Below are 19,316 nucleotides of genomic sequence, written 5' to 3' on the forward strand. Positions count from 1 at the left end.
ATTGGATGAAAGCCGCTCCTCGTTTTCAAAGTCAAAAGTTCTGTAAGTGGTGGCAACAACAGTCCTGTAGACGTAGCCGTTCATTGATCACGGCGGCGGCGGCGGCGTGCCAACGAAAGCGAGCGCTACGACACCAGACTACGGGCCGGGTCGAGTGCCAGAGGCAGCGGGTGTGACGCTTGTGGCATACTCATTATTGGCACACCTCACTGACAACATGAGGCCTTATCGCGGTAGAGCGATCTCTTCCAGATAACCTTTAGCTACCTATCTATGGGTGATTAACTTTTCTTGAATTGTACTACGGCAAAGCAAAACCCCCTCGGTTTTGATAGTATTTGTTTGATCACTTGGTATGGATACTAAAATAATTTAAGTAACTATAAAGTAGTCGACGTTTCAAAAAATGCCCAAATAAATATAGTAGAATTTGATAAAGACTAATGTTTACCAACAGTATAAGCAAACGTTGCAGTACTTGAATATGAAAATGACTTCGATATTAAGTAGATATTTACACTTGTTTCGAGGAGAAAATTGAATTCACTTTGATTTTCTCTTTCTCAAAGGCAATAACAAACCGTATTCCTAAAGTACAGGGTATTAATAATACAAAATATTCACCTAATAGCAGAGTAAACTTCTCGAAATTTACAAATAAGAGCTCACAATTCAGTGTTTCACGCGGTTTTTCGTAAAAGACCATCGGAAAACTAACATTTATAATTAAATAAATCCTTGTTCTAATATTTAAAACCGTATTCCTAAAGATAAGAAGATGTTCTTATTAGAACAAGTACTGTTTGTTTCTAATAATGAGCGTAAAGTCCTGAATTTCATCAAGGAATATTATAAATTTTACATTGTTTCGACTTTTCTTGTGAGAGCGCTCTTAAATAATATCTTTTGTCTTCGCGTGCACAGGCTAGTAGCGCTTGGGCTCCGTGCATTTAGGAGCTCAGGAAGTGAGACGTTATGCCGTACCCCTAGCGTAGGATGTGAAGGCCAGCGTGTAGGGGAACCCCCCCCTACAATTCCAACACACGATATTTACAATATGGCTTGATTTGTATACCGGGTATTTCCTGTAACAGGAGCAATAAATTAAACTATAGGTTGTACTCTTCAAAGTGACCACAATTTTTGACCACTGGTTAAAAACCCACACGCACGCATACACAGCTTGCACACCACCTAAATGGCTACGGCTTGAGTATCAAATTCTGCACTGAGAATAGACAACCGGAGGTCTTGGTGTTACGTGTATATATACCTATATACTTACTTTACTCTTTGGTATGTACATAGTTATGTGTCAAACCGTAAACTGTGACGTCATACAATTTTCAAAGAGCGTTTTGGGCGCGAAAGCATGGGTCAAAATATATTTTGTTAATTTAACATATTTAAAGCCGTTTTTAGGGTAAAAGTTAAATTTCAGGGTTTCAAAAAATTGGAGCCTTAATTACACTGCTGTTGAGCGTTGAGTGAAAAGTAATTTTGTTGGTTGTTCGCATCACAAAGTGATCACGGCTTGATCCCATGAGCTCTGTCCAAAGAGCGATGCAGCATTGGCTGATTAAAATAAACGTCGCATGTAATCCGACATAAACCATTTACTCGTCGGGCCCGGAAATCGAACGCCGTATTGAATTGCTGCTTTTCACAAACTCGTATTTCACTAAATTCTCATCCCTGAAAAGCAACCTAGCTCTGGATAAAATAAGGCTCACATTTTGCAAACAAGTACCGTAAATACAGGGTTGAGAAAGTAACCAAACGGCATTGAGCGAGGAAATGGCGTTCGGCGGCGGTTGCGATTCGATTTGTGGATCTTCATTGCTTTAGAAATTCTTATTTCAATTTGCGTGATATTTAGTTTTAATTTAATGATTGAAAATTTAAAGGAATTTGTATTGGGTGTTGATTTTAATCATGGTTGTCTCAAAAATATTGCATTAAACTACGAGTAAAATAACAAATCGATAGTCAATCTATAGTTAACCACTTAGTCCGCGTATTCCATAATTTGAATTAATACAATGATAGTAATCCTCGTCCATACGCTGCCTGTTTACTTTTAGGATTTATGTATATATGTTATGCTATTAGCCAAAAGTAAACCCTTAAAAGACAACTGGCGGTCTGCAATCTTAAGACTGACAGGTCAATTCGGACGTACACTAAAATCCAAAAGAAACGTATTCCATATCTACTTGCTTGCTTTGCCTGAAACCATCAGATGTGAAAATAAAACGTATAAATTCAAGTCATTATTAAATAAACTTTTCCATACATTATACTAATTATACCTAAAGGTTGTCTGGAAGAGATAGCTTTTTACCCATAAGACCGCCTGTTGTTACCTGGTTCTATTTTCCTTTAAAATTTATTTGTAGTTTTACATGTATGTAAAATGTATAATTGTTGGTGCAATAAAGAATAGTTACTTACTCAATTATAGTAGGAGTTAGGTACGGTAATAAGGCCGACCTTCACCGATCTGCCTACTGGATAAAACTTCTATTTTATGAAAGAAAATACGTTCATGAACATGTATAAATAGGATTGCTTAGAAAAACATGTTCAAGTCTAATTGTATTTAATTTTTGCAACACAAAAAAGCTTATAATTCCACCGACTTGCCCGCCGAACGAACTAAGTTCTAATGGAAGGTATACAACTTATAAAACATAAATCAGTGAGGTTGCCTATTTTATTCTTCGAAGCATTTGTTTCCGAAATAAATCACTTTATTAAAAATGTTTTCAAAATACCCCTATCCATTTCAAGAGACCTCCAACGATGGCAACCATAAAATAGTGACCAGAAAAAGATAGTCAATCTAACTGATTGTTGAATAAGTTGTATATTTCTTTTAAAGATTTTTTTTTCAAAACTTAATTAAACTAAGCCTTGACCATATATTTCTTTAGGCAATCCTATATATATATACACTTTTTTCTGCCGCCATTTTGAACTGTCATTATTCAACTGTCTTCCCGCGAAATTTCTATTGGCGTCTAGTGAAACATTTCAAAGTTAAACTTTGAGGTCGCACTTTTGTTTTGTATCTGGTAGATAGTTGTACAATGTAATATGGTAAAATTAATAAGCAACTAAAAAAAAATAGGCATGTAAAATATTACGCTTTATTACCCGTGCGAAGCCTGGGCGGGTCGCTAGTTTATCTAATATGACACTTCAAACGATACCCTGATTTTTTTTAACATTATCCTTAGTAACTCGAGAGCAAAAAAAAGATCGAGGACTGATATTAAGCATACAGTGTTCTTAGGGCCTGTCAGTACACCTCTCTTTCTTCAACTCTTGTTCCCTTAGCCTGATAGACCCTTTCAGATCTGTTTTTGTCTTAATTTGATTTTGTAATTGAAAACTTAACTAAACCGAAATCGATTAAGGTTTTTTTATTATTTCGCTATTAATATACCTACAAAAATGTCCATAAATATGCACCTTAACAACGCGAAGGCTTGCTGTTATCACAAGAACATTACTCAGATGTCAAGTAGCGGTATCGACAGCAAGATTAAGCGTCGTTCATTTGTTACAGTTGCTACTCGATCCCTGCAAACAATATGTCGGGGGGCTCTCACGTGTCGCGCACGACGTTCGAGTCCAGCCGTGAGTCCGAGCCGAGTCGCGGCTCGGCGCCACCACTGCCGAGCCCGGCGTCGGCGGGCGCTGCGTTGGTGTCGCCGGAGACGCTGAGCCGGCACAGCAGTCCGCCGCCTTTGCCTCCTCACTCGCAGCCCGCGCCTTCTTGCTCATCTCACCGAGTGCATATGGAGTCGCCGCTGAAGTAAGTGATCTGATTACCGTCCCCCCTCTGTCATTCCGCCTACCTATCCTAAACAAACATGGATCAAAGGTAATATAAAATTTTGCATATTACGATGCAAAACAGTTAGCTTAGCTTATTTCGTGGTCCTAAGGTAATTACTATTGTGTTTGATGACAACTCAAAGTGTTAGTGTCTTGTCTGATGAGGAGTAGGATGGTATCCATATTAATTCATCTATTTGTATCCGACGTAATACGAGGGTTGCACTAAATATTTCGGGAATAGAAAAAATACACAAATGTATCGAGTTAAAAATACCTACTTTTACTGTTTTTCAAAGTATTCTCCTAACATATTCTTGCATTTTTCCATATGATTAAACCAATTATTGAAACAGTTATTCCATTCCAAAGTAGTAGTCTCCGAAATGGCTTTTTTAAAGTCATCGACTGCTTCTTCTGGCGACTGAAATTTAAAATGGTCGTCTTTGATGTAACTTCCTCCCCAAATGCAGAAGTCATCCGCTCTAACCTTTGTTTTTGTGATAGACCACTTTTAAAATCGTAAAATATACTCGCTCTTAAAATTTTCCCGCGTTAGTTCCATTTTGTCAACGGCCACTCCAATTAGACAACAAAAAAAAAGTGTGTAGTTTTTTTTTCATACTGCCAGTTGTGTCGAGTTGTCAGACCTCTATGATTATAAAAAGGTTGAATTTGAATAAATAAATAAGCGAATAATATATAAGTAAATAAGCGATTCCTCAAACTTTTAGTGCAAGCCTCGTATGTTTAAGTTATCATCTGTATAATTGTTATAGAATAACCGGAGAAGTGCGAGTTGGACTCGACCAGCGAGGGTTCCGTACAAATTTAACATTTTTTCTAAATGTATAGGTTTCAGATTTTTTCCTGTATTTGTGGTGAAAGACGATATTACTTGCCAAATTTTACAGTTCTAAGTCAACGGAAGTACCCTATGTTGATTCCCTTAAGAATGTCGAAATTTACGTCTTTTGCGGCAAAAATGGCCGTATCTTTTTTTACGTAAACTTAGAAGTTTGATTTTTTCACAGCGTCATATTTACAGGGACTGTAGACTTGAATTAATTTCAATTGGTTTCATTGGTTGGTTGGTTTTAATTTCAATTCGATACCTCCACACGTTCCCGAGATAAATGGTCTCGACAGACAGACGAACGGACGGACGGACAACGAAGTGATCTTATGTATTTTCCTTTTGAGGTACGACACCCTAAAAAGAAAGTGTTACCGACAGTATTTATTAAGGTTATTAATTTTCCGCAGTGTCAAATAGCTGTTTTACAAGATGTCATTAAGGTCAGTGAGTGTGAGTGTTTCATGAACGTAAAACAAATCCTCGTACGTATTGTAAATGTTAAATATAAGATAAAAGTTACTCCGTTGAAAGATTCAGTGATACTAATTATATACTTTAAAAAAATGTCATTTAAAATTCCAAGGCATTGCTCCTAAAATGATGGAACAAGTTTTAATATATTTTCAAGATATATTATATATTTTAAACAATCTTTTTTTGTATACCCGCCCCTGAGCAATATAATGGAAGGGTTAACTAGATTGTAATACACTCCGAACAGGGCCTCAGGGAGGCGTAAAAACTGAATTATAGCGGCTAAACTCGGAGAAAATGATGGTTACAATTTACGGATATTGTAAATACGAACCCTCTCTATCTACATTATCTACTATGAACATTTTAGTCGTGTTGATGCAATCAAAAGCCTTTGCGTAGTCAATAAAGCATATAGCCATAAAGACGTCATTCTCACTCTCATTACGTTGAGTACCCACTAAGGTACACAAGCCTTACTGTGGGACTAGGTTGAAATGTGTATGATTGTCCAATATTTATTTATTTTATTTACGTTATTCGAAATACTTCACCATATTATTTCTTTCGAAATATATTACAATGGTTGTTCACAGGTGTTCAAGTCCCCCATCACTGTCCCTCGGCGGCTCGCTGTCTCTGCAGCCGGTGCTATACCCCACGGGCTCGGCGCATGCCCCGCTGCCCCCCGCGCGCCACACCCGCCCCTCGCCCACCATACCGCATGTGCATCTCATCAGCGCGTGAGTTGACACCTTTTAAAAATCTGTTTATGTTATTTTTGACAAAAAAAGTAACTTATTGTCTATAGGACGTTATTGCTGTAAAAATGCAATTTCCAATTAGAAATCCGCAACCGGAAATATGGCAACTTTTTCGAAAACCTCCCTTGGTACTTATTGTTACTAATAGTTTTTCGGTCAGAAAAAAGTGCAGAAGCTCTACCAAAACACTGTTAAAACGTTTCTACTAAAGTAAAAACTCAAAACTCTTGCCGGGAGCTGACGTTATAACATCAGGCCGCTGCGCGTCGGTTCATTTCATGCTTCAGCCCCTATATTGCGACTTCATGCCTCGCCTCGACGCCATGATGCCTCTTTACGTTGCCGATTGCGTCAAGCCTTTGTGGGAGCGGCATCTAGAGCACTCAAAGATAACTAACGTAATTAATTGGTGCAGAATGCTCTTAGATACTTTTATATATATACATAATTTCCTTTTAAGGCTGTTTAGTTGAAAGTTTCACACACGGCAATACCGGTCGACATTTACTAAGGGTCAAAGGAACGTAGCATCCCTGCGAAACGATCTTCCGCTGCAGGAGGACAGACATCTGACATGACTTAATTAATGGTGCCTTAAATACGAAGCCGACGGCTGGAGGATCGAAGGCAGAGTTTCGCGTAGGGCCGATGGCTCGAAGTGGCTCACCGGAACATGACCCCGCTGCAAGAGGACACAGATCGGTCATAATTCAAAATTGTTAGCTTCTTGCATATTTCAAATCGGCTTGACTCTTTGGCGCTGCGTGGAGAGGTAGCCTCGTTCTGCATTTTCTATCGCATTTCTTTTCGCTATCGCTCTACGCGACAACATTTCCTCCTGTCCTCAACTGTGCATTTCTCAGAACCTATCTGCCTCGCACAGCTAAACTGTGCAGTGTGCAATGAACTGTCGCCTGCAGTATTTCAGGACCGTTACGACCTTCAAAAGAAAGAAATCCTCCTCTCTCCTTTTAGAAAAGAGCTTACGCATATCTTAAATGTCGGCAACGCACTTACAACTCCTCTGGTTTGCGGGTGTAATTGCTTACCATTACAGGTTATTCGTCGGATCATTGCTTCTTATATCATGAAAATAATTACAACCAATCCGATAAAATGCTGTGTAACACAAACTGCTGAAACAAAATAGCTTTAGCGTAACTTCGTAACCTAGCGCAACGATTAGGTACCTGGGTCGAAAAACAAAACTGTGTTCACGTCTTTCCTGTAGACATACCCAAAATTTGAGGGCTATAAAGGTTAATTTTCTTATTTAACCGATACTCTTCTATGATTGCATGTCACAAATCAAAGCAAATACTCATCAAGACTATTAAAGAGCCAATCTTTCACAGTATACGGTTTATTTTATAGACGCTACATTCCTTACTCGCAAATACCAGTCAAGAAAACTATTTTACTAGGTTCTTTTCATTCGTAAGTTTTTGTAGTAATTTACCAAACGATTGTATTTTTTCCTGATTTAAAACATATGCAGCACATAATATATACCTATATAAAACCGTTTATGCTAAATAAACTTTGCCCTGACAGTGGCAAAGCGAGCAAGTATTCAATTAAATATAAAACTAAGCTCTCGTTTATTAACTCTCCCTCATGCTTTCAAATTTTAATAGAAATATTTACTGAATTATTGACGTTTCAAAAACACCAATTTAACGTTATTTGTACTTAAGTTTGTGTTTGAATTAAATATTAGTCCAGCTCTGTTAGTATTGCGTCCGACTAAAATAATTATTAGATTAATCCTTATTCGCTATCCCTGAAATCATGGACAGAATACTCATGTAAGTACATAAACTCAAAGCGGAAAAATAAACACTTTCATTTCAGTGGCGGTCGTTTTCATGCCCACCTCATTGAGCTTCTAATAAATGAGACACTAGATAAGCACTAGCCCAAAAAGCAGACTCCGACCAATGATTGGCTGGATAAAAATTGCGATAGTGAAAAATGTGATCGCTGAGCGCACGGCGCCGTAATAAATTACAGGAGTACGTAAAAGCTTCCAACCTAAAGTGTTCTCCCCTTCTCGCAAGCACTTCAGAGTGGGGGAAAATTTAATCTAATCGACCATGGGCGCTTTATTGCAATACTAGCCAGCGGTTTCCCGTCTCATTGATCGTAATTTTTCACTTGAAAATAGTGTTGGTTGCTATAGTTTCCTACTGTTTTTGCTGAAGCTACATCCTTTTGAAATAAGTTTTTAAATTGCCGGTATCAAATGTAAACTGAAAAATAATAACCACCTTTCACGCGTTGTCCATGGATTTTGCCACGTCTCAGCTAGGGAGATTTCCGGCCTAGCGGTGATAATTGCTATCGCTACAACAACGAAACGCTTTGTGTTTCTCTATTACTCTTCCATATTAGTGCGACAGTGACAGTTGCGTTTCGATCGCTACGGAGCGTAAGCGATTTGCATGTTGGCCCGGGCAAAAATAACTACTACATAATAATATACTACTTATATTGTAACCAACTTTTTGGCACTTTGAATATGAATGGCGAGCTTTAGGAATGTGTATTTGGAACTATTTGTAGGAATCATAAGCTATGAGATCTAACATGTTGTTCTAGGATTCAGTAACAAATGTTACATTACCTGTCAGCCTACTTTAATGTATATGAAATATGAATACAATATTGTCTTGCTTTCCCGTCTTACAATGGTTGTACAACAGTCCCATTCCCAGTGGCAGAATTTGCACTTGGCGGGGAAATTGCATTTTCCCCTCTGAATATGCACTCTAATGAAAAGCTCTCGGCGGTGTCACTGTGTAGACTAGCGTGCTTGGAATTAGCCCTGGAGTACGTGTGGAGCGGACAGCGGTTGAGCGTGTGTGAAGGGTACTTACGCAACTGACCGTAGTAAGTACTTTATGCAACCACAGGCTCTTAAATATCAAGGAACTTAAATATCATTATATAAGTCTTCCGTAATATTTAACCAAATCGCTACATTTATGTACCTACATTAGTTGCGATATCACGACCGAACTTCGGATTTTTTTTTGTTGATTATTGGAAAACTCATTCAATGGTTTACCTTATTGTCGCGCGAAAAATTCAAACTGGTTTTCCAATGGCTGCTAAAGTAGTTATCTGTTATGGGGCAGTATTGGCCTCACTCGTCATTTGAAAATTGGCAGTTGCCACGTCCACGTTCTCGGGTCGAATTGGGCCCCTCATATTAAAAGCTATGCATAACCTATGGGTTTTTGAGACTTGATGGGAAAATGTTAATAATATTTATTCATTTATATTTATAATTATTTGTACGAGCTCATAAAAATCATCTCCGCCCGGATAGGTACGGATATGTATAGGGATGGTTATTGTATGTATGTACACGTAAGTATAAAAAAATATATTTATATAAATATTTTTATGTAATGGCTAAAATACAACTGTATTTGTTGTGTTATTTTTATTACATTATCTAACGAAAAAGCCAAAGAAAATTATTAATATGCGAAAGCGAAAACAGTCAAACATGTTCTTTCGCTTGTCGTTTGAACATCAACACCGAATAGGTAGTAGATAGCTAGGTATCTAGGTACAGCAGGAACCGCCATCTCGAGAGCCTTATTTCCGTTTACTTTGTGCAAACAAAACAACCAACTCGGTAATAATGCTGAACATTAACAATGAATCTCACGGGTTGCCACTGAAAATAATACTTTAGTTACGAAATTATCTTTTTGTTCAATTACTGAGTAATTAGAAAAGTACGAAAAAAGTATGTAAGTAAATATGAAAAAAGTTTTAAAATTGGGTTGTACTGCAAATATTGGTTTTAAGTAGAATGTTTATGAATAGTTGGCCCAGTTTGGAGCTGATTCACTGCTTTGTTTTCTCAGAATCCCGTGACGTCATCATTCCTTGAGGGTGAAAATCATGACGTCATATCGGATAAACAATGAATATTGGTACCTATATTGTATTAAGCAGAAACATCGGCAAAAAATAACATAATAATAATTTACCCCACGGACCCGAGTGCTCCTGAGTCGGTCAGGGTCTCCGTCTCCGGCGTGTCTTCTTCGGTCGGAGTGGACCCTAAGGGGACTCGCAGGACTCTCAGATCTGGCTTGCCTTCATTACCCATCTAGAGAGGAATCGTTAGAGCTATATGCTCCGGGGGTGGAAGTGAAAGGTGCATAAGACGCGAGTTAGCACAGGGGCTGTTATCAGCCAGAGGTCAAGAGGAGGGTTCAAGTCACCGCCTGCCGCGATAACGTGTTTAAGCATTGTTGTGGCAGGTGTCTGGACTGCTTTACAATAGCCCAATCTTTTGATCAGCCAAACTTCAACACCATAACCGGCCCTCTTCTCCACTTTATTTGCCCCTATATCAGCTGGGACCGATTTACGGGTATCTATGGGTACAAATAGTGAATGGGTTCTAGCTGGTGTATTACATAACATCAAATTTGTCTAAAAGGGCCTCTGCGCTGTTGGCTTCGGCTCCACGCATGCCTCCCAAAGGTCCGGCACCCCATGGTCCCGAGATATGGAAAGACATACAAATAATAATAATAAAACCGACAAAACTGTTGTAATAATAATAACTGTTGCGACCGGTTTATGGGTGTCTATTGTAGCGCCTGTGAACGGGTTCTAGCAAGCATTCTACATGACATTAACCTTTTGAACGCCACGCCTATCGTACGCGGCGTGTAATCGTGAACCTTGTCGGTATGCATGAAGATTGATATTGGGCTGTCGCCGCGCGCGTCATATGACGTCTTTGGCGGTCAAAAGGTTAAAGCTCTCCAAGGGGCTTCTACGTGTTGGTTCTATATCCCCACGCAAGCCTATCAAAAGACCGGGATTTATAGGCCCGTGAAATCCAAGGAGATACAATAATAATAATAAAATACTTAGTGGAAAAAAAGCTGAGGTGCATATGGTGGAAATATCCGCTATCCTCGACTGAAGTCTTACGGTACGTCAGTTAGCAGAGCGATGGGCTAGTGATCCAGAGTCGCGAGTTAGAGTATCGCTCGAGACAATGAATTTTTCCACTTTTAATTTATTTCTAAGCTTTATTGGTACCTATATTTTGCACAGGAGGAGGAAGATTTTTGGGTGATTATTTTCATCAAAGTGGAGGTTTAGAGAGTTAAAGAGGTTTTATCTTTATTAATTAATTATTGTACCGTCAGGGTCACCATGAGCTCTTAAACTCTTACATGACAAAAGCTAAAAAACCGGCAGTGCGAGTCAGACTCCCGTTCCAAGAGAACAACACACAACACAATTCACATTTACATCACACAATTTTTATCAACCTGGTTTTTCGGAAGTCTGATTCACGCTTGACTGTACATTTCTAATATGTTTTCCTGTCATCTATAGGTGAACAAGGCTTGGATTTGGCCGAACTACTAGTTTACCTTACATGTCCGTCTTTGGGTCATAGACTTACATATGTGTACGGTGTACTAAATTTCAACTTAATTAGTCCAGTGGTTTCGTAGCAAATAGGTTGTGACACAGACAGACAGACAGAGGCGGGCGAGTAATCTAATAAGTGTTTCGTTTTTTCCTTTTTGGGTACGAAAAAGGAAAAAAAAGGAAGTGTGCTTGTTTTTCTCACATACAATGGTTCTACTCACGTCTTCAGAATGATACTGTACATTGAGCTTTAGTCGGTAACTCAACGTTAGGTTATCTTCTTCCTCGCGTTATTCCGGCATCTTTGCCACGGCTCATGGGAGCCTGGGGTCCGCTTGACAACAAATCCCCAGAATTGGCGTAGGCACTAGTTTTTCGAAAGCGACTGCCATCTGACCTTCCAACCCAGAGGGTAAACTAGGCCTTATTGGGATTAGTCCGGTTTCCTCACGATGTTTTCCTTCACCGAGAAGCGACTGGTAAATATCAAATGATATACTCAACGTTAGGTTCAGGTTAGGTTATACGATATGGGTGTAGGTACTCTTAATATGCTTTACGGCAACATAATATATGTTATGTAGGTATAGGCTCTTTCCTGACTTCCTGATTTTCGTTGCGATTGTGTCATAAGTACCTACTTTTATTGTTTGTCTGTAGTATTTGTTGGTAATGAAATAGGTAGTTTATAGGCTTAGAACAAAGCAAGAATCAAGTAGTAAAATCAGATTAAGTACCCCCAAAGTCAGCGAAGATTGTTCTGAGACCACAACCGCAGCCGGTCCTTTGTCGCGGGCTGTTAAACTTTACTAATTATGTGTTGGCCCAGCCGGGGTAGCTGGGCTTGACATTCGCTTCAAACACAAATCACTTTTTTACAACACGATACATTATTCATGTAGACGCCAATCAATATCCCACGAGAAGTACGGGGATAAAGCGAAACTTAGTACCTACATGTTTGTTAAGTAAAGGTTGGATTTAACTTTATTAAACCTATTTTTTTTAATGCAATAAGTTACATAAATTCATGGGTAAAGTCAATCTCTTAAATATCCTACTAGTAACTCAAGCAAAAGATATGCATTTTAATGCTTAATTTTTTACAAGGGGACCCTTAAATTGATTTTATGGACACAATGAATAATATTAATATTTTATTATAACTAATAATTTTAGTTTGATTCATAAACACTTACCATATAAAACTATAATATAGGTATCATTTTTGCGGCACAAATATTACAGTTGACTATTTGATTCACTTTAAAGCTTCTGAAGCCCCTTTCAACATCTGTTTTGCCAGCGACATCGTAATCCAAAGTTTGAATGGAAATTGGTGCAATATCATTGTCCCGAAACAGGTCGAGTTCCTGTAAATAGGTATCGTTGGCAGCGCACTGGGGAGCCAACAGCACGCCGTTGCCATGGTGACGATTCGCTCAAAAGGGGATCCGATCCCGAGGGAAGGAAAACCAAAACAGTAAGATACCTTCACAGTAAGTTTGAGTTACCGAATTGTAGAGAATTTTGAAGGCTCTTCTCGTTTTGGACAATCATTATTTAGTGTTCGTTAGTCTACGTTGCTTCTGAAACACTCAGCCTGGCAAACGACTGATGACAGTACGAGTATTGAATGGCACCATATTCCCTTTGAATTTAGGAAGTACTCCATACAAGTAACTAAAAATGTAAAAAGATTTTCCAGTAAAATAAGCACGTGGCACATCATTCGATAGGTCTTTAAAAATAACATTAAGGTTGCTTAAGTCTTTTTTTTAATTCAGTGTATACTCTTGGAAATAATCGCTCCGAAAGTCTAAAATACTCGTAGACCGAAAAAATTAAAACAAAGTAAAGCTTAATAAATTATTATTTCCTTTATTTATCTTTTTTCTCTCAGGCTAGGCTTTTTACAATATGTGTATAAAAGTAAAATATAAAAACATTTACAAAGCAACACAAAAGATATAAACACATTATAAAAAACCTAACCTAGGGTGCCGCCAGCAGCGGGGCAAGGCCCAAGCTGCCGGTGGTCAGGGCCGCAGAGAGAGGAACCGCCGGACTATCCGCGCCGTGTCCAAGATAAATAATTTATACAGGCAAAGCCCATAAAACTTAGTATTACACAACATAACTTACAAGACCATTATTACCTAGTATATATACAGAAATCACAAACACAGACATAACCGGATGAGCATAAAAATAATAAAATGTTAATAATTTATCTTTGGTATTATTTTAATTGTCAAAAATAATAGAACATAATAATTACAATAAAATTAAAATATTAAAATTTAAAGCTTTAAAAAATATTATAATGATAGATTTAAAATACTTTCCACGAATTTTTTTTTGAACAGGATCGGTTGAGCCATTAATGAGTTTTTCTTTAAAGACGTATAGACAAATTCCGAGTTAAGTATCATAATCTCATAAGTCCCTAAGTCCATTACAATATACACTCTGTTTCTGTCAGGTGTTATAAGTTCGCAATGTAAGTAAGCAGGACAATGTTCGCAAGTCGCAAGTTTCGCGCGGCGCACCATATCTTTTGTTCTTTACGCCAACTCTTTACAAAAACAAAAAAGCGAAACTGAAAGGTGAGAGACATTGAGATGATTCTTCATTGATATATAAGATTGTATAATAAGCTGATTGTTTTATACATACTGTGATATTATTACGTACTGTTTACATATATTAATTAGTGTTATAAGCCCGGCATGAAATGTCTGAAAGTGAGGTCGAGTTACCTACAAGTAACACTTTTTTGAAATGTACTGTGAGGAGTAGGCACTTTATCGTGCTTGGATAGTGAGATATAATTTGCGGTGTCATTGTCAGACTCATAGAAGTTTCTCTTAATTAAATTTTAACGATATCAATTCCCACTTGAAAAAACTTTGTGACGTTTGTGACAGAAACAGAGCTGTGAGGATTAAATAAATGCTGCGACGCGACGCTTTTTATTAAAGCCATTCGCATTATGTCCCATCTGTGTATGTATTTTTATCATATAGCATTGGTACTGATTTAACTGTGTAGGTATAAAATATTGACGTTCGTAAAACATGGAGCGGGAACGAATAGGACGATTTTAAGTAGAATGCATTGCATTCTTGTAACACAACTTTGTTGTAAATGTGAATGTATACGGCAAACATCTCTCATTTTAACGCCAGTTTTGAGTTGTGTTCCCAGCTACTATTATGAAGAGGGATTTTCTAATAGTTGTTTTTTTTTTACAGAGGCGATGCACTAGCCACCACCCTCTCGGCGCTGTATGGCAAACTGCTGGTCGTCATGGGCGTCGCCTTCCCAATGGCCGAAGTAATCTCTACTTACATTCCACCCTCCTTTTATGAGGTAAGAACGTAAACTTAAAAAAAAAATTTAGGTACCTACATATAATATATGCATTTATATATATTATAATATATGGCGATACATATTATGTATTGGTTTGTTCCCAGAAACTTCTAATTATATATAGGTACAGTCAAAGACTTTAATTTCGGTTCGTGCCTTGTCATTGTGACAATGGTACTGAAATCAAATTCTTTGACTGTACCTATTACCTTCTCTTGTTTTAAGAGAGGGCGTAAAGCCAGAAAATTACAAAGAAACAAAAGATACGGCGCGTCGCACGAAACATGCGACGCAAGATATTGTAATCGCACGGGTAACCTACTCGTATTATCTCAATAATCTGAAAGTATACTTCTATTTCAAATTTTGCTCGTCGGGTTCCTCGGCTATATCACTATTCACTAGCTATTTTATACTGAAATTATATTACTATGGTATGCAGAATTTCATTATATTTGGCCTTGATTAAAACGTGTAAAACTTCAATATAAAAACTACAATTTTGCTTAGCCCCCTTTAAATTTAGTGTTTATGAAGAACTGATGTACTTACACTAAGTACGTACTCGTATGCACCATACACTTTTTATGTAACCTTCATTTTTAAGGTTCCGTAGCCAAATGGCAAAAAACGGAACCCTTATAAATTCGTCATGTCCGTTTGTCTGTCCGTTTATGTCACATCCACTTTTTTCCGAAACTATAAGAACTATACTGTTCAAACTTGCTAAGTAAATGTATTCTATGAACCGCTTTAAGATTTTCACACAAAAATAGAAAAAAAAACGATAAATTTTGGGGGTTCCCCATACTTAGAACTGAAACTCAAAAAATTTTTTTTCATTAAACCTATACGTGTGGGGTATCTATGGATAGGTCTTCAAAAATGATATTGAATTTCTAATATAATTTTTTTCTAAACTGAATAGTTTGCGCGAGAGACATTCCAAATTGGTAAAATGTGTCCCCCCCCCACCCCTGTAACTTCTAAAATAAGAGAATGATAAAACTAAAAAAAATATATGATGTACATTACCATGCAAACTTCCACCGAAAATTGGTTTGAACGGGATCTAGTAAGAAGTTTGTTTTTAATACGTCATAAAATTTAAAAAAAAAAATTTTTTTTCATCAAACCCATACGTGTGGGGTATCTATGGATAGGTCTTCAAAAATGATATGGAAGTTTCTAATATCATTTTTTTCTAAACTGAATAGTTTGCGCGAGAGATACTTCCAAAGTGATAAAATGTGTCCCCCCCCCCCCCTGTAACTTCTAAAATAACAGAATGATAAAACTAAAAAAATATATGATATACATTACCATGCAAAATTCCACCGAAAATTGGTTTGAACGAGATCTAGTAAGTAGTTTTTTTTAATACGTCATAAATGGTACGGAACCCTTCATGAGCGAGTCCGACTCGCACTTGGCCGCTTTTTAATATACAGGCTGGTCCATAAATTAGTCAACGTTTAATATCTTATTTTCAATAACAAACAATTAAACAGTCAAAAAACATTTTACTCTTTCTACTTTCTTTTCTATTTGTATTATTTGTAATGAAAATAGTAAAAAATAAGTTTTATTTTTCAAAAGCAATTAATCTTAAATGTAACCCGTTTTATTCCTATCCCTCCTGCAACCTAAACCTGAAATTTTTTGATACAATGTGCGTACAATTTGCTTTTGTTTTAAACATTACAACATTTTATCCTTGCCTGTGCTAAAAAAAATCATGGTTTAAATTAAAATTCGCGTGCACAAAACGCTCTTTCTTTTGATATATAGTGCGTTTTCCCATTCCCACTCAAACACACTAACGGCCGATTTAAATGTTGACTTGTTTATGAGCCACTCTGTACAATCAGGAATTCTTTTTTTTAAACAATTAATCTGAGAATCAAAAGAAAAAACAGGACAAGTGTGAGTCGAACTCGCTCACCGAGGGTTCCGTACTTTTTAGTATTTGTTGTTATAGCGGCAACCGGAATACATGACCTGTGAAAATTGCAACTGTCTAGATATCACGGTTCATGAGATACAGCCTGGTAACAGACGGACAGGCGGACGAACAGCGGAGTCTTAGTAATAGGGTCCCGTTTTACCCTTCGGGTACGGAAAACTAAAAATAATAAAACGTGATAGTCATGATCGTTCGTCAAATATGTGCACAAAATACGCCTTTCCACTAACAAATCTTGTGGCGTCTAGGGCTTCTACTTGTACCTGTACATCGGCAGCATGGTGTTCCTGCTCTACATGTACGCTGCGCTGCTTAGGGATCGCTCGAGGTCCGGCGCTGATTCCCCGGTCGTTGCTAGTAAGTATAATTTCAACATAATTATCGAAATATATGAACACTGAATAAGTTATATTTTGTTTTTCACTAAAATGGGACTGAATGGCGTATAAATCAGCTTGAAAAATACCTCCTATTTACGCGATTAAGTGCCGTTTTAGTAAATAAAAATGTATGAATATAGTAAAAGTTTAATATACATAATTCAGTGATTAGGGTCCGTTATTTCTATTCAAAGGGTAGGGGTCATTTGGTGAAAGACTTGGCTGTGTATGTGTACAGTATCTCCCTTCAAGGAGTCTAGTCACACATTATTCATGATTCGGTCAAGTTATGTTCTAATGTATGTGGAAGACAAATAAATTATATCCAGCTTTAAACGAATGTAGTATGATACCGTTGGGTATGGTGATTTACGAACACTAGCGTCCCCTCCCCTCCCTCTGACGCAACCCCCACTTTTAGCCTCAAATATGACCTGGTTGACGGTTTATTTCCATTTTTGAGAAAAGTATTAGAGTTAGAAAAAGTGCCAATGTAAGAAATCATCCTTAATAAATTCTTAACAAATATTATTTGGCTCTTAATAAGAGCCTTAAAGGTTATATTTTTTTTGTATTGATGCCCCATTTTCATGTAGCTAGATGAACTTCGACAAAATTTAGCCATTGAACAAGCTGGTTCTTCCTATCTCATGGTTCATCTAGCTGTAACATGAAAATGGTGCATCATAACAAAAAAATGTATGTCACCTTTATTGTTAGGAATTTAATAGGAATTATTTCTTTCATTGACACTTTATTCCTAAAATGTATACTTTAACCAAAAAATAAATACAAAAGTCAAATGGGATATATTTCATCCGAAAAGAGGGGCTCGCGTGAGGGGGGAGAAGAGGGGACGCTAGTGTGCATAAAGCACCATACCTAAAGGTATCATCCTGCATTAGTTTCAATTTGGATATTTTTTTTTTTATCAAAAAACATAATTTGACCGAATCATCAATTCTATTCTAATATTTCTAATATACTTTTTAATGCTCACAAATTGTCCCCTGCCTGCTATATAGCTACATTTAAAAAAAAACAAGACTGAAACTTTAAGAGAAATCGCGTGTCAAAATTCTGACAGTTGAGTGTGCAATTGGGTTGAACTTCTTTTATTTTGAGTCAATCATATTATTGGGCTTAATTTGTCCCACAAAATATAATGCTTAATTTGTAAATCTTAAACCAAGTAAAACAGTATGCATATTTTTGAAGATTGGGAGCGTGCACGGTGGCAGCGCCACTTAGCGTTCGCAACTACTGGGGAGCTGTCAAATAATGAGCTCAACAAAATAAAGATTATTCCTTAAAAATGTTTACTATACGAGTAATACAGTTACCAATGTGCGGAATCTTTTCGTTTTCAATGTTAAACACACTTGACTTTTGCTTTACTGAAAATAGTCAGAATTATCTGTGTATTTTATATTATTCGGTTAATTTTCCTCGTCGTTGTTTCGATACAAATTCAATGAAAAAATGTATGTTTCATTATGTTTTGATGGCCCACTTCGTGATCCTCTTCCTGGGGATACGTATGATGCTTTCAAGTATAAAAGTTTTGCCCTCCTTCACAGGTTTTAATGAACTCATTTTATGTTAAAACATATGTTCTTTCGCTTATCACAACGTTTGTTGTGACAGACGACAGACAACTCTTCGTGCCAAAATAGTGCCAAAAGTATGTTTCTGACGGGCTTTCAGTAACTGTCATTATAACTAATATTACAATTACCTAATGTTGGTACACTGTATTAGCCATACTATTTTATTAACATCCAAGCAAGACTCTGCGTTGACATAGACTAGATAAAATATTTAGCCATTACGTTGGTAAGCCTGGAATAATACTATATGATATACAGTAACGGAAAATAATCTATCATATTTGTGTTATTTTTAAGTATTTTTTTTATGAGAACGACTAAGGTTGCCTAAACGACTATCATGTGAAAGTCCTTTAGATGATATACTACATTTGTATGACACCATATAAAAAACTCGTTTTGTACGAGTTTATTAAAAAAGTGCATAAAATAACTAATACTCGAAATATAGGTAAAAGTGGTTTATTAATAAAGAAAACAACAAAAATTACAGATTCTGCACTGAAAATCAAAATATTAGATTAGTACTTGGTACTGAAACCTTTTGCATCAAGAACATCTTGGCATCTTCGGGGCAGTGATGCAATCAACTTCGCGAGGAAAGAACTTGGAATG

At 37.1% G+C, this 19,316-nt stretch overlaps 1 protein-coding gene across 2 annotated transcripts in view; it reads left to right on the plus strand.

Moving 5' to 3' along the window:
• LOC133517046 (proton channel OtopLc-like) overlaps positions 1-19,316 on the plus strand; it is an 84,767-nt gene that overhangs the window by 32,254 nt on the left and 33,197 nt on the right. For both annotated transcript variants that reach the window (XM_061850186.1, XM_061850187.1), the window contains exons 2-5: positions 3,575-3,823; positions 5,776-5,922; positions 14,625-14,742; positions 16,960-17,068. In XM_061850186.1, coding sequence (XP_061706170.1) covers positions 3,575-3,823; positions 5,776-5,922; positions 14,625-14,742; positions 16,960-17,068 — 623 coding nt within the window. The remainder of the gene's footprint in view (positions 1-3,574; positions 3,824-5,775; positions 5,923-14,624; positions 14,743-16,959; positions 17,069-19,316) is intronic.

This window comes from Cydia pomonella, chromosome 4, assembly GCF_033807575.1.
Source record: "Cydia pomonella isolate Wapato2018A chromosome 4, ilCydPomo1, whole genome shotgun sequence".
Lineage (NCBI taxonomy): Eukaryota > Metazoa > Arthropoda > Insecta > Lepidoptera > Tortricidae > Cydia > Cydia pomonella.